Source organism: Podarcis filfolensis (assembly GCF_964270895.1).
Source record: "Podarcis filfolensis genome assembly, chromosome: 3".
Taxonomy (NCBI): domain Eukaryota; kingdom Metazoa; phylum Chordata; class Lepidosauria; order Squamata; family Lacertidae; genus Podarcis; species Podarcis filfolensis.
Window position 1 is genome coordinate 82998843 of NC_139606.1, and position 14586 is coordinate 83013428.

Sequence of the window (14586 nt, forward strand, 5' to 3'; positions counted from 1 at the left end):
GGCCCCCAAGCTTGTGGGGCTGGCGGTGGGGGGAAGTGCTGCTTTCCCCCACCGCCAGCCTCAAAGAGCAGACTCTCCTGGCTTCAGCGAAAGCAACGCGAAGCCTCTGGAGCGCAGGCTTCGGAGGCTTCGCGTTGCTATCGCTGAAGCCAAGGAGCCTGCATTCACCCCATTGGACGCACACACATTTCGCCTTCATTTTTGGAGGGGAAAAATTGCGTCCTATAGGGCAAAAAATACGGTAATGCCATGTGGATCAATGAGTTCTTTCTCCACTCTGTAAATATGTGTGTCATCTTTAAATGGAGCATGAGAACATAATCAGTGCCTGTTTTTTATATAGTCTTTCTACTCTCCAAAACCCAACCCCCACCCCACCCCAATTTTACAAGAGACTGGAAAGGTGCAGTTTCTCTAGGACAACAGCCTTCCAGTGACTTCATTAGTAAAGCAGCCCCAAACTTCGGTGTCCACATGGTCCTCCTCCAAATAGAATGAGATGCACGTGGACAGCTGAGTGTGTTCATAGCTAGAAATCTTGCACCATATAGTAACTCTGGAAGGCATCTATGTAAATTCTGAAAAGAATGGTAAAACCCAAATAATTAGTAAAAAATCTAAATCAACAATTGTTCACATTCATAAAGACAACTAAAACATATATAAAATCTTCCTGGAATCGGATTAGCATTATAAGTAAAATGATCTACAAAGCTAGCTTATAGAATTCCTTCACCTTATATAACCCTATCTAGGTATGGCAAAAACAGCTGTCATGGCCATCTGGTCACAAGCCCTGCCAAATGCCCATTCCTCTGCTTGCTCTTTCTATTACAGCATAACAGACTGCAATTCAGTTTGTCACAGCAAGCCTTGTGTAGGATCACATTTAATTCATGATGTTGCTGTTGAATTGCCAGACCTTCAGGGTGGAGACTAATGGACTTTGGTGTGTGCCGTTGAATTATATTGGGTGCATTGCCAGTACAAAGCATTAACCCCCCGCCCTCCATACTGTAACAGATACTTCCTGTGATGGAAATCCTATTTAATCCATGACTTGGGACTTAAGTTTCTGTTCTGTGAATGGAGGAAATAGCTTTCCATTCAACAAATGAGAGTTCTATAATCAAAAGTGGTACAAAACTGTCCTCCTTCCATCCATGAACCAAAAATATAGACTGTAAGCCAGTGGTTATCAGAGGGTGTGCCAACAGCCTCACCCCCTGGCGTTGCAAGAGACAATGACAAGTGTGGCAGGAAGATTCAGGGACAATCAAAGAAACATTTAAACATTTCAGTGTAGTGTAGTGTAGTATAAGAAGAAGAAGAAGAAGAAGAAGAAGAAATAATAATAATTTGCAGAATATGGATAGATATATTTTCAAAATGAGAGCAAGAGCATCAAGTGATCCTGAGGACAATCCTAGTTGTGTTTTCCAGTGCATCTCTTATCAATAAAAAAAATTTGATGTGATGTTGACAATTTTTTATTCTGAAATAAAAAATTGTACATAGAGAAATCTGGAATGGTGGCTAATGCTTATCTTTGCTACATGGCTACTTTTCATAAAACAGTATCCTAAGGAGCCCATCTCGGTAATGGTCCCAATCCTATGGAATGTCATCCCATCAGATGTCAAGGAGATAAACAACTATATGACTTTTAGAAGACATACAAAGGCAGCGCTGTATAGGGAAGTTTTCAGTGTTTGATGTCTCCTTGTGTTTGATGTCTTCTTGTGTTGGAAGCCACCCAGAGTGGCTGGAGCAACCTAGTCAGATGGGCTGGGCACTACTGCTACTGCTACTACTACTACTAATAATAATAATAATACATTAAGCTTACCGAGGGCTGCATTTTAGGATTATTTTGTACATGGGTACGGATATTTGGATGAAACATACAAGTAGAGAATCATATACAAAGACCATATATGTGTAAGTATCTTTGTGATTCCCTTTAACTTATCCAGGAGTGAAGTACAATTAAGGATTAGATCCACCTTTCCATTTACTGCAAATGGAAATTTCTACACATGTTTGTCCTTCATTCTAATGTGCCAAGTGTGCACTTTGTATTTGGGTAACGGAAACTTAAAGAATTTGCGGGTACTTAGCTGAAATAGAAACTAGTAGTGTTGAGGTACAGTCTGGATTTGTCTTTTCCTCTTACATGTTCAGGTTTAGAGTTGGCATTGCATATGTGCGCAGAGTTGTACTGACTTTTTGTAAGCCATGGTGCATCTTTAGTAGTCCATTCTTGTTCCACATAGAGGCACAAAAGTCCATCCTGAGTTGCCGTGGAGAACTACAGGATAGTTCTTGCACCTTGGCTCTGCAAACCCTTGTCTTCTCTCCTGGTCTGCAGTTTTGAATTATCCTCTGATCTGCTTGTTATATAGTTCCCAAAAATAGTCCATGAAACTTCGGCTTCTTTTCACTAAACGATCATTTTCAAATGTGGATGTCTATTAGGACTAGGAATGCTGGAGAAATTAAATCATTCTGTATTAGGAATTGAACCCACCTAATTCACTGGTCCAAAAATTTGCATGCATGTCGGAATTCAGCTATGGGTTGGATTACATACTTTACTGAAATGGCAATGTAGTTTCTCTAAAATTCCATAAAATATGTGAAAGTAAGTGTTTGGTATTTAACAGAAAAAGCATACAAAAATATGTAGAAGAAATGCATTGAAAGCATGCAAAAAAAAAAGTCTTTTAGGGGAAGAAAGTACAGCATTCGTACAATTGAAATGTGAATTTTTCATGCATTTTTTAAAATGCAAAAAACAGAATGGAATGGATCTACGATTCATGCACGCTCATGCATGTGAACTGACATGGAATGGAAATAGGTTGTTCTGTCCCAAACAATGCATGGGATTTTATTCTACTTCAGTTGCCTGCCCTGGGCTCTTATATGAGGAAGAGCGATATAAAAATCAAATTATAATATTAATTCACATTCTTACAACCACAAACTCATGAGATGTCTGACACAGACAGACAATGAGTGATACATGCAGTTCCTGCAACTCCCCTTGTGTGCTCTGCAGATGTATAAAGAAAATGTATCAGTAGTGGGTTCTTGGAAGCACGCATTTCCTGGATACAGCCAGTCTCCAAAGAAAGTCCTATGTGATGCACCCTTCCAAAGCAATCCTATACAAATCAACTCAGAAGAAGCTTTGTTAAGTTTATTGGGGCTTGCTACCAAGTAAGGCTCCTAAATAACTTACTGAGTTCCCAGTCATATATTCCAGCAATCCTTTGCTATATTATCAAATTGTCCTGAAAGTGCATTGTATGTTCTTTTGTCTGCATCATGACTCAAGAGTCACCACTCAGTTGCATCAATATTGCCGGAGTCCAATTTAAACCATGCTGTGGCACTGAAGAGCTGCAGCTGGGATTTCTCTAGCACACGAGATTTTCCAGGTTGGGCCAGCTTGATAGTGGTTACTTAGCTAAGCATGTTGTTTTAATTAGATCACTTCCTAAATGGAAAAAAAATGATTGCAAAAGGCATGTTAAAATAGAGGATAGAAATTGTTACGGTTTTTCTAGGAAACGATTTTTTTTTTCTGTGAAGACATTTCCAAATAAAATATTGAAAATCTGCTTGGTGTTTTAGAATTGACTTAGATGTTTGAAATCTGGCCGCCTTAGCAGTTCACAAGCAACTTTATGCCTGTTTATTGGGAAAGGTGTAGAGCTAGTTCCTAGAAAATGCAGTTTGCCAGTAGAAAAGCTAAGATTTGCCTTTAAGTGAGCTATGAATGGTGAAGTTAGAATGAGTGAAATTCATTGTTTTCCCCTTTCATCTCTGCTATGCCTACTGTTAAGAATTATTCAGAGCACAAGTGTTCCAAATATGAGGCAGGCTTCCTTAGAAGGCTGTGAGCAGTGCCAGGGAAGACTTTTAACTCCTCTGCGAGCCTTCTCACTGTCTTCTTGCAACCAGTAAACAGAACTGCAACGCATTCTAGTCTACCTCTGTTGGTGAAGTGCAGGTGGCTCTTCATACTATGTAAAATGGCGCGGGTACTAGAAAGCGGACCTGCCAAAGCCTAAGTAATAAATTAGCAGTGCAGACTGCACCCCCTGTATTGGTCCCACAATGTATGTGTATGAATGGGAGGAGACTGCTCCCAAAGCCATGTGTCGTTGTGCTGAATGAACACATTAAATCTCCTCAGATAATGAGTAGCTAGTTGTATTTGGAGGAGGGGGGGGAGTTCACGGTTTCAATATTGGCAGAGAGAAGCTTTCTGTAAGTAGGTCTGAAAGTTGCTTGTTTACAGTAAGCTGGAGCATTTGCTCTGCATCTGGCGGGCAACAGTTTAATGCCAGTGTCTGGAGATGAATCAGCTGGCACTGTTTCCTTTACTTTCAATTAATCTTATTACAAGCCAAAAATAATATGAAATGATATTATTTTTATGTTAGGAAACATTCTCCTCCCCCCCCCCCAAGCATTACCCATAATAATTTCCCAGAGGGCATTCATACACTGGATGGGCCAACCAACTAGTGTTCAAATTGCATGCATTGTTGTGGCAGGAACATATTGAAAAATGTTTTGAAAAAATGTTGGCTTGGAAGAAATCAGGCTTGGATAAATTTTTTGCAACTAGTTATTATTAATATGGTTTCTTAATGAAGGAATGAAGTTGCAGTAAAACTTTGACAAGGTGGGGTGACATGATTTTGTATATTTGAAGCATGCTTTTTTAAAAAGTAAGAAAATAAGAGATATAAATGTTTGTTGCTTAACCAAACGTATATACAACCATTTGTAAAATCTGGGGTTTTAAAAAAGAGAGAAGATCTGGGGTTTGGTAAATCCTCCCATCTTCTAAGAACAAATCAGACTAAAGTACTGAATGACTGTGTCTGGAACACACTTTCGCTTTGCCCTACCCCACCCCCTATTAGGAACAGGTTTTGCAGTTATCCGTTGGCAATCTTGAACAATTAGGACGTTGGTTTAAGTGCTAGTATTTGTCGACAAAGTAAAACCTATAATATGTAAATCCACATGGAGTAGCCGTTCCAAGAATCTGTGGAAAAAAAATAAAGGGTCCTGGGCAGCTGCGTCACTGGATTTGTTCACTTCAGGCTGGGGTGCCAGGAGATTTGAGACAGATGTTTTCAGACATGCGGCATGCCTAAAACATTTCCAGGGGTCGGGCTACAAATAGTGACTTAATAAGTGTAGAAACAGGAAAACTATGCAAGAGGAAAAGACGCAAGAGTTTATTCACCCCTAGGTGAACAGCCAGTCGCTTTACATTACATCTGCCTGTCAGGGTTGGCTATTTAAGCTGTCATGCCCTTGGTATTGCTCTTTGACTGTGAATAAAGTGCAGCATTGTGATTACTAATCCCACTCCAGTGACTTGACTTTAAATGTGGTTTTGGAGTGGATCCCGGAGTCCTGTTTGCTAAGCTTCCTACTCCTGTTTCAGAGACACCACTGGATATCGAGGAGAGAGCACTGAAGACTGCCCTCCTCTGTTAAGAACTCTCTGCCTTTTTTAATTTTATTTTTAAAAAGCTTTTTTTAAAAGTCATCTAAAGGAACTCAATGGCTACCAAAGTGACTTGTTTGTTTTTCTTTTTCTCTTTGCCTCTGCTCCCAGTGGGAAATCACACGGGACGCATCAAGGTGGTCTTTACACCCAGCATCTGTAAAGTGACTTGTAAAAAAGGCACCTGTCAGAACAGCTGCGAGAAAGGGAACACCACGACTCTGATTAGTGAAAATGGGCATGCTGCTGACACCTTGACAGCACCCAACTTCCGAGTAGGTAAGTCTCTCCAATCCTTCATCATCCTTGCTAATCCTTACTTCTTCTTTTGTTGGACTCTGTATATTTGTGCATGTTTTGAAATTGTTAGCTTTTTCTTCAAGGGTCTATGATAAGTGTAATGTCATTGGTGCTGGGCATCCCCTGACTGACTGATAATTCTTTGAACATGCGAAAGAGAGGGATAACTAGTTAAACCCCACAGTTTAGGTTGTATGTGGTGGGGGAGGCAGTGGCAGCGCTGTGTGTTAGTAGCTCTGTGTAGAAACTCGCAAATTGGATGGAAAATATGTCATGGTTGAAGGGGGAAATGCTCTCAGTTTGTGGTTCTAATTTTGCATAAGTGAATGTGAAAAATCTAGTTAGACTTGAATGAAATGTTCCTGCAAGACATTGTCTGGGAATTGTTTGACTCTGCATTCCTGTGAGTGAAATGGGTGCCAGTTTTCAACTTTTGCCTTGAGTGTGTTGTGAGCATAACATATTTATTATGTGTCAAGTGTCCAAATAGGAGACAGAAAGCTTAGAAATCAAATCAAAAGTAAGATAAATGTCAATTATCATTCCAGTGAATGCTATTTTGTGTTTTCCAAAATGGAATCTCAGTGGCATAGCTAGCACGGTACACCAAAAATAAGATTGTTTTTCAAAGGTTATTGAATGTTAGCTGTAGAGAAGTGTATACTTAACACAGATTCAGTTTCCCACCCATCTTGCTTTGCAGTGAAATTCAAGCACAATGGTTCAGAGTAGTGTGACATACAGTTTACATGTCCTTGTTACTGATTAGGGCAGTTTGCAATATCATTTTATTCAGTTCATAAAACTCTTAAAGCTCTTCACTTAATGTCAGATAATCCTTAGAATAGCAAAACTATTCCAAGTACAAACATTATGTTAGGCAGAGTAGAAAGAGGCATCCTAATTGTCTTTTTATGGTATACAATGTTTCCCAAAAAAATGCTATTTCTGATTCCTCTGGTCTGGCAAAGTGGAGGTATGAAATGCAGATCAATCACTCTAAAGATTCTTCCAGATGTTGCTTCTTGCAGAACGGTAGCAGCAAATCAGGAATCACAGCAGGAGGTGCCTCAGAGAGGAGAGATGCTTCTCAGCATGGGAGTTTAGAGTTACCATTGCTGTCTTGCACAATTGTAGCTGTGCCAGTCATGTTGGATTCTGCTAGTCTGTCTGGACTCGCAGCATCTGAAATGGAGATGACATTTCAGCATGGGGATTGAGTGTGACCAGTGCTCTGATTCAAGCAGCTATTACCTACAAAAGAGAAAAGTGTTGATTTAGATGTAACAGAAAACCACAGCCTGGTATTATTTGAAATCTAGATTCACTTGCTGCTTCCTCCCATTGTACTTCCCTGAGTTCCAATTTAGCAGCTGACTATAGTATATTATCGTAGCAGAATAACTGGACAGTGTATGGTTTGCACACACAAAAACTGGAAATTGCAACTGAACTGTGACCTGATTCCACTTTTGCAGACATAGGGGAGAGTGTGCATGACCCCAAGGCTCATTCTTGCTACACCAAACCATGGTTTGGCATTTCATCTGAACTAAGCCTATATCTTGAAGTGTCCTTAGATGAAATTACAGACAAGTCATGGTATGGATCCAAATTCCTTTGATACCGTAGTACATTTCTTGATAATGATAGCTTTAAAAGGCATGCTGCACTGATTGCATCCTAAATATAATTCTGGTATGTGGCAATGCGTGAGGAACTGAAAAATAAGGAGAATTTATGAATGAGAGCTATACATCCAGTAACAAGTGTGAAAAATCAAATTCCATTCCTGTGGCAATTGTCACAGCTAAGTGAAGCATAGTTTTGTTTCAATACATTTAGTATAACTGCCCTGAATGATAAGGTATCTTAGAAGGTAAAATATTTGATAACCAAGAAGAAACATTACAGGACAGAATGACATTGGAGGTTTTTAAGCATTTCAGGGAGTTGGACTAGATGACTCTCAGGGTCCCTTCTAACCCTACAGATCTATGATTCTATGACACATTTTTACTTGTTCTGTAAAGCTGCATTGCACAATCTTTTGAAACAAGTAGTATCATTTTCTTCCTGCCCTCAGGTTTGATATTTTAGAAACGGTATGCCCTGTAACTACTTAAAAGGGAATCAGCCCAAAATATAGAAAAGTTTATCAGGCATACAAAACAGTATGCGGGCGTGTTTATGTTTAGAAGTCCGACTTGCGGGGCATTACCAGAACTGCACCCAGAGGTAAAACTGGGATGGTGAGTGATTTTGTGGATCATAATGACCCATCATTACTTGGCTGGGTGAGGGGAAAATGGAAGAGTTAGGTCTTCAATTGCCACCTAGTGCCAGGATCACACTTTTAAGGTCCAGCCCACTAATATGTTAAACTCCATCTAGCCAGGCAGAATAGGTGTTACCTATTAGGCAGCAGGTGGGCCTCAGAAGTAGCTACAGTATTTACCTCCTAGAGTTCAAGGTCTTGTACCTAATGAATACAATGGTACATAGTTCCAGGAGCATGGTTCGTAAGCTGAATATGGTCTTTGATCACTAGTCCTAGGAATAAGAAACCTGGAGCAAGTCCAGCACTGGGATGAGTAGAGAGCAGCTCTAGTTTCTGCCTCAAAAATTTTCAGGGAAAACAAAAGGCCTTTAGAGACAGTATTGAGAAGATCTGTAACCTTAAGAATCCATGTGCCAGCACTGGGACATTTCCTTCATTAAACTGAATTAATATCAGTGGGTTTTTTGTTTTGGTTCATAAGACATCTGGACGTAGGGTAGCAGTAAGGTAGCCAAGTTTAAAGACACCATATCGTTCAAGGTGGTTGGAAAAAAAGGGATTACGCAGAGCCGAAAGGACCTCTCCAAACTGTGGAAATGGGTATTAGAATGGCAAAAACAATTCAGTGTAAACAAGTGTCAAGTGATACATATTGGGATAAAAAGAAAATTAACTTTATATAAACTGCCACTGGCTGTTTTTCTGTCTTATAATACTAGAACCTGGGGTTATCAAGTGAAGCTGAATAGTGGGAGATTTGGGATATACAAAATGAAGTACTTCTTCAAACAGCAAATTGTTTAATGGTTAGAAAAATTAATGGAGGATAAGACTCTCAGCGACTAGTAATGATGCCTGTATGTTACCTCTGGCACCAGAAGCAGTATTCTTTAGTTGCTTAGGAACATGAGAGTTCCATTGTGCTCATGTCCTCCTAGTGGGTTTCACATAGGCATCTGGTGGCCACTGTGAGAATAAAACAGACTAGACTAGATGGATCTTTGGTCTGATCCAACAGGGCTCTTCCCATTTTTTTACTCCTTTCTTTACCTCATTACCCCATCCTCACTATTGCCTTTACTTTTATAAGGGATGTGGATGGTTTCTTAATTGTTTTGGTTGATTCTTACTGGCAGGTTCACTTTACTGCTTTTTTCCAGACAAGTGCATGGTGGCTAAGGAGTCTTGGTATAAATACCCTCATCCCATCTTTGCCACCCCTTTCAATCACCATGGGAATTTATGAGTGGCATATAAAAATAATAATGTGTATTGTGTTAAAACAATAGCAGCAGTCAGTTTAGAGTGGACAAAAAAACCCCCCAAATTCAGTCAACAGATTGAAGTACGGTAGTTCAGAGTATTAATATAGATTTGTTTATGTTATGCGACTGTTTTGCTTTCAGATTTAGCTTTCCAAAAGAATTGTATTTATTTGTGGCAGGGAACTGGATTAGAGAGTGTAATGGAGAAAGGGAACAGCTTTGCAAATGCTGAATTTCCCAGCTAACATTTGTGATTGTATGACTCATTCTTGCTCATAAGTCTTTTCTGATTTAATATATTCTAGCAAGTTTGAACAATGTAGGGCTGATACAGTGAAGTACTTATTCATTCTCTTTAGACTTTATAAGGCAAAAACTGTATGACTTGCTGCTCTTGAACTGAACATCTTAGGCAGGCTTCTTCAACCTTGGCCCTCCAGATGTTTTTGGCCTACATCTCCCATGATCCCTAGCTAGCAGGACCAGTGGTCAGGGATGATGGGAATTGTAGTCTCAAACCTCAAACCTGGAGGACTGAGGTTGAGGAAGCCTGATCTTAGGGTTAGTGATCATGTCTCCTGCTGCTTCCCTATGTCTTCTACTTAAGAGCAAAGTCATATAACACACTTTCCCCTTTTATCTACTTTTTGTTGAGCTCTAATCCCCCCCAATCACTTTGGTCTGACTCCTTCTGGCCTTAAGCTACTTATAATACTAAGTTCCGAGTGAAACTTTTGGGGAAGTAACAAGGTTATTCTTTGCTTGCATCCCCAAACTCGGCCCTCCAGCTGTTTTGGGACTACAATTCCCACCATCCCTGACCACTGGTCCTGTTAGCTAGGAATGATGAGAGTTGTAGTGCCAAAACAGCTGGAGGGCTGAGTTTGGGGATGCCTGTCTCAGTCCCTGCTGCAACTCTTCCTATTTATCTTTCCATTATAGCCTGACTGATTTCTGTCCTCTAGCTCTTTTGGTGACTCTTGTACTCCTTCCTGCTTGTATCCCATAAGAAGGTAAGAAGAGCCATGCCGGATTATACCCACCTATTTCAGCATTGCGTTCTTACAGTGGGCAGCCTCTGTGGGAAGCCCCCAAACAGGGCAGAAGCACAAAAGCACTCTCCTCACTTATGTTTCCTAGCAACTGGCATTCAGAGGCATATCATCTCTGGTACTGGAGGTAGGACACAGTCATAATGGCTAGAAGCCATTGATAGCTGTATCCTAATGCTCTTTTAATGCTGCCCGAGTTGGTGGCTGCTACTACATCCAGTGGCAGTGAATTCCACTCTGTGGTGGTTCTTCTTCAGCAAGACTTCTTTTATATGCATGTTGATTTTATCTTTAATAATACTTTCCACCAGTTTATTTAGAACAAACATTAAGCTAACCAGCCTGTTATTTCATAGATCTCCCCCAATCCCTTTTTTTAAAAATGGGTGTTGCATTGGCTACTTTCTGGTCTGAAGTAACAGAAGCCAATCTTGGGAAAGTTACATGTTTTTGTTGTAAGTTCAGCAATTTTACATTTGAGTTCTACAATAACTTTTAGATGGATGTCATTTGGACCTGGTGATTTGTTTTTTAATTTGTCACTAAGGTGTAGGACTTAATCTTTTGTCACAACTATTTGCCTCAGTTGCCCAATCTCCTTTCTTGGGGAAGTTAGTTCAGATAGAAGGGTCTGCCCTATATCTCCTGCTGTGAGTTCAGATGCAAATAATTCATTCAGCTTCTCTGCAACCTCTTATTCCTTGTTTAGCATACCTTTTTGAGTCCTTTGTCCGAAGGTACAACCATCTTCCTAGATGGTTTCCTTCAAATGTATTTAAATATATTTTTGTTGGTGGTCTTAATGATTCTAGCAATATGCTCTCTTTTTCCATCCATTGTTGGCTGCTTGCAGTTTGTTTTTGTTTTTTTAATTGATCCAGATACCATATGGATTAAACTCTTGGCTCTACTCTTGGCTTCTATAATCCTTCCATCCAAGTAGAGCATGAAGTAGCTATGTCCTCAGCATCCACTACGCATGGGGACCTATGTACAAGGAGATGTTGTTTAACTAAAAGCCATTGATTGCTCATCAGTTTGTCTAACTTAAATGATTCCAAGGATGGAAAGAGAAAGCCACAGTTGTGGAATAATTTAAGTTCTGGGCTTTCACAGAGGAAACTGAGACTTAAGTCAAGCATAGCATCTCAACAGCAATGGAGCTGATTTGGAATCACCCTCATTGCATTCAGTCAGATGTTCCTTCCCCGTCCAGGTTCATGCTCTGACAAACATAGGTTTGCATCAGATCCTAGCCAAGCACAGCACTGATTGGCTTATACCTGCGATAGCTTTGTGGAACCTTCTCCCTAAGCAGTTTTGCACATTAAATAAAGGTTTCTGTTTTTCTCTTTAGTTAGTGTGATGAATGAGTATCTGAAACATGTATGGTGTGGGGAGAGATTGTTTAACTAGGATATTCATCTGTCATTTCCATTGATCAGCTGGTAGGAAATCAGGCTCACGTAGCAGCTGGGAACTCTACAAGTCCTTTTTTAATATTACACTTGTTTTCATCTTCTGTTTTAAATTACCACTCAGTTGTAAAGCTCCTCATTGAGTAGCAGTGAGAAATTCACTATCTCTGACCCTAGCCCACCTTACAAGCTTCTTGTAAGCAAATATCATATACAGTGGTACCTCGGGTTAAGTACTTAATTTGTTCTGGAGGTCCGTTCTTAACCTGAAATTGTTCTTAACCGGAAGCACCACTTTGGCTAATGGGGCCTCCTGCTGCTGCCGCACCGCCGGAGGACGATTTCTGTTCTCATCCTGAAGCAAAGTTCTTAACCTGAGGTAATATTTCTGGGTTAGTGGAGTGTGTAACCTGAAGCGTATGTAACCTGAAACGTATGTAACCCGAGGTACCACTGTAGTAAGATAGTTACAAGTATGAATTAAAAGAGCAAGAGGAAATAAATCTTATTTGCGATACATGATCAAAGGGACTATCCAGGATGGTCTAAGAATTTAAAACTTGTTGAAACAAATATCTGTAACTGTATACTATATTGAGCCCAATGCTTTTTTTCTGTTAAAACAGTGGTTCTCATATAGGAGTTACAGAAAACTCGTTAGCCAAAAAAGTGGATGTGACTTGTAAGGAAGCCAACACACTTTTACTGCAGCATTCATATACAAGAAAAGTTCCAACAGCAGATTGTTGCACTAAAATGTTCTTTAAGGAAATTGCCTTTAAAATGTCAGTATTAGGTACAGGAGAAAGAAAATGAGTGCCAGATTATATTCCTGGGAAATGGGAGGCCGAACCATGCATTTCCCCGCTTTATTTGCATTTCTTCCATTTTGCCTGTAACAGAGCACCTATGTCTTTTTCTGTTGTTCCATAGTTTATATGGTATCCAACAGAGTTCAAGGGACAATAATAAAACTGTGATATCTGCAGAATGATTTGGTTGCTGCTGATATGTCAATACCTTAGCTAGTCAAGCATATATTTCAAATAGCATGGGGGAAGGGGGAGTGTGATGACATAAAAGGGGTTCTGTGCCAGGGAAAGCAGATTAAGAGGACGCATAAAGTCAGACAAAACAGCTTGTAGAAGTATTTGTGTAAAAGCGGGACAAGGCTTTAAAACTTTTTTGGCAACTAGTGCCAGACACTTGGTGCTTAGTTTTCATAATATAATTGTTTCTTTGTCCATCCTACCCCTCCATTGCCATAAGACCAGTTGTACTGCCAAAAGCAAAAAAACTCCCCATCTAATTTTTTTTATATATATATATAATTCGCCAATCATAACGGAGTTATCTAGTATTATACAATACAGTATATGGAATTCATCCAGCTGAACAATGTGTGTGTTAAAGGGAATGAAAGTTGAGCGTTTAATGTACATAATAACTGGCTGTTGTACACATTCACAAGGTTTCATGGAGAATGCGCATCCATCAATTAAAAGGAAATTGTGCACATTTCCCAATCAGTATCTTCACATTCTTCGTGTGACCCGTTGAATGTCCACAATGGCTGGTGGTTATGCACATTAACCGCTTAATCTGCATTTCCCCAAACATATATTAACCACTTCTGCCACAGTCAAGTGTGACTTCAAAAATTTAAATAAAGAATTGAACTCTTTGTTGGTACTTTGAATAGAACACCAGTTCATACTCTTTGTCCGTCCAGATTGCTGGATGCTCTATTCTTACTAACTCTTACTAATTCCAGGGTCCTACCTGACCTCTTTAACTAAAGATGCCAGAGTTTGTAACTAAGACCTTCTCATGCAAAGCATGTGCTATACCACCGAGCTATTTGTGGTCTATCCAACATTGGACATAAATAGGTATGATGCAGATTTCGCCTGCTATACCCAGTGTGTTGCCATTTCAAAACATGAAACAAGTGGACGTATTCAAAAAACACTTTAAAATGTAGCATGCTGTCCAACTTTGGGGACGGGAAAGCGGGACATCCACACGCACTTTCTGACACCACCACCCCGCCTGATCCACACAGAGTTTCAGGGACTTTATGCCGTAGGAGAATATGATTAAAGTAATGTAATCCTTTGTTTTAGCATGGGCATGTCTAGAAGGTATCCAGCTCCATAGTTTATTATGCATCAGAGTGTCTTACTAGCCTAAACTAATTATTGTTCTAGGAATTTTTTTATCACATTGAATAGTGATTCATTCCATAGCTAATGTTTTGTTGAAGCATAACTTTCCTGTAGCATTCTCACATTCATAGTTACCGTACATGGATAGTATTTTTTAACTACCTTATGGGATTTCTCATAGCCTTAGCAGACACCTTTCCCAATTTAGTTCCTAATTTAATTCCTAATCTAGTGGCACTGGTAACTTACCCTGTGTTCATAGCAAACCCATACACAAAGAGAAGAGAAATGAACTTTACTGTGCAATAGTTTATATTTGCATATAATTTACCTGGTGATCTGTGTCGGATAAAAATGAAACAAAAGTAAAACTGTTGACTGTCTTACATTGAAAGTTACATTTCTATGTGAGGTTGGATTCAAATGAAATATTCTACCAGTTCTGATTTGTTTTGCAAACGTTTTCCTTGTCCATGCCAAGTTTGAATAACTCAGATCCAAACACAAGAACCATTCTGACAAATAACTGATAAAAATACTACTGTTTGCCATGGTGAATT

At 39.7% G+C, this 14586-nt stretch overlaps 1 protein-coding gene and 1 long non-coding RNA gene across 14 annotated transcripts in view; one reads left to right on the forward strand and one right to left on the reverse strand.

Moving 5' to 3' along the window:
• The window catches only part of LTBP1 (latent transforming growth factor beta binding protein 1), a 177022-nt gene that overhangs the window by 44968 nt on the left and 117468 nt on the right, over window positions 1-14586 (forward strand). For 12 of the 13 annotated variants that reach the window (XM_083604175.1, XM_083604180.1, XM_083604181.1 and 9 more), the window contains exon 5: window positions 5654-5821. In XM_083604175.1, the coding sequence (XP_083460301.1) occupies window positions 5654-5821 (168 nt within the window). Of the gene's footprint in view, window positions 1-5306; window positions 5822-14586 lie in introns of those variants that run through there. The other variant, XM_083604179.1, reaches the window with a different exon arrangement.
• Window positions 6613-10508, reverse strand: LOC310758311. Its single transcript, XR_014545700.1, has 2 exons — window positions 10432-10508; window positions 6613-7027 (listed from the first exon to the last, which is right to left on the reverse strand). It is a non-coding gene; the product is annotated as an uncharacterized lncRNA (long non-coding RNA).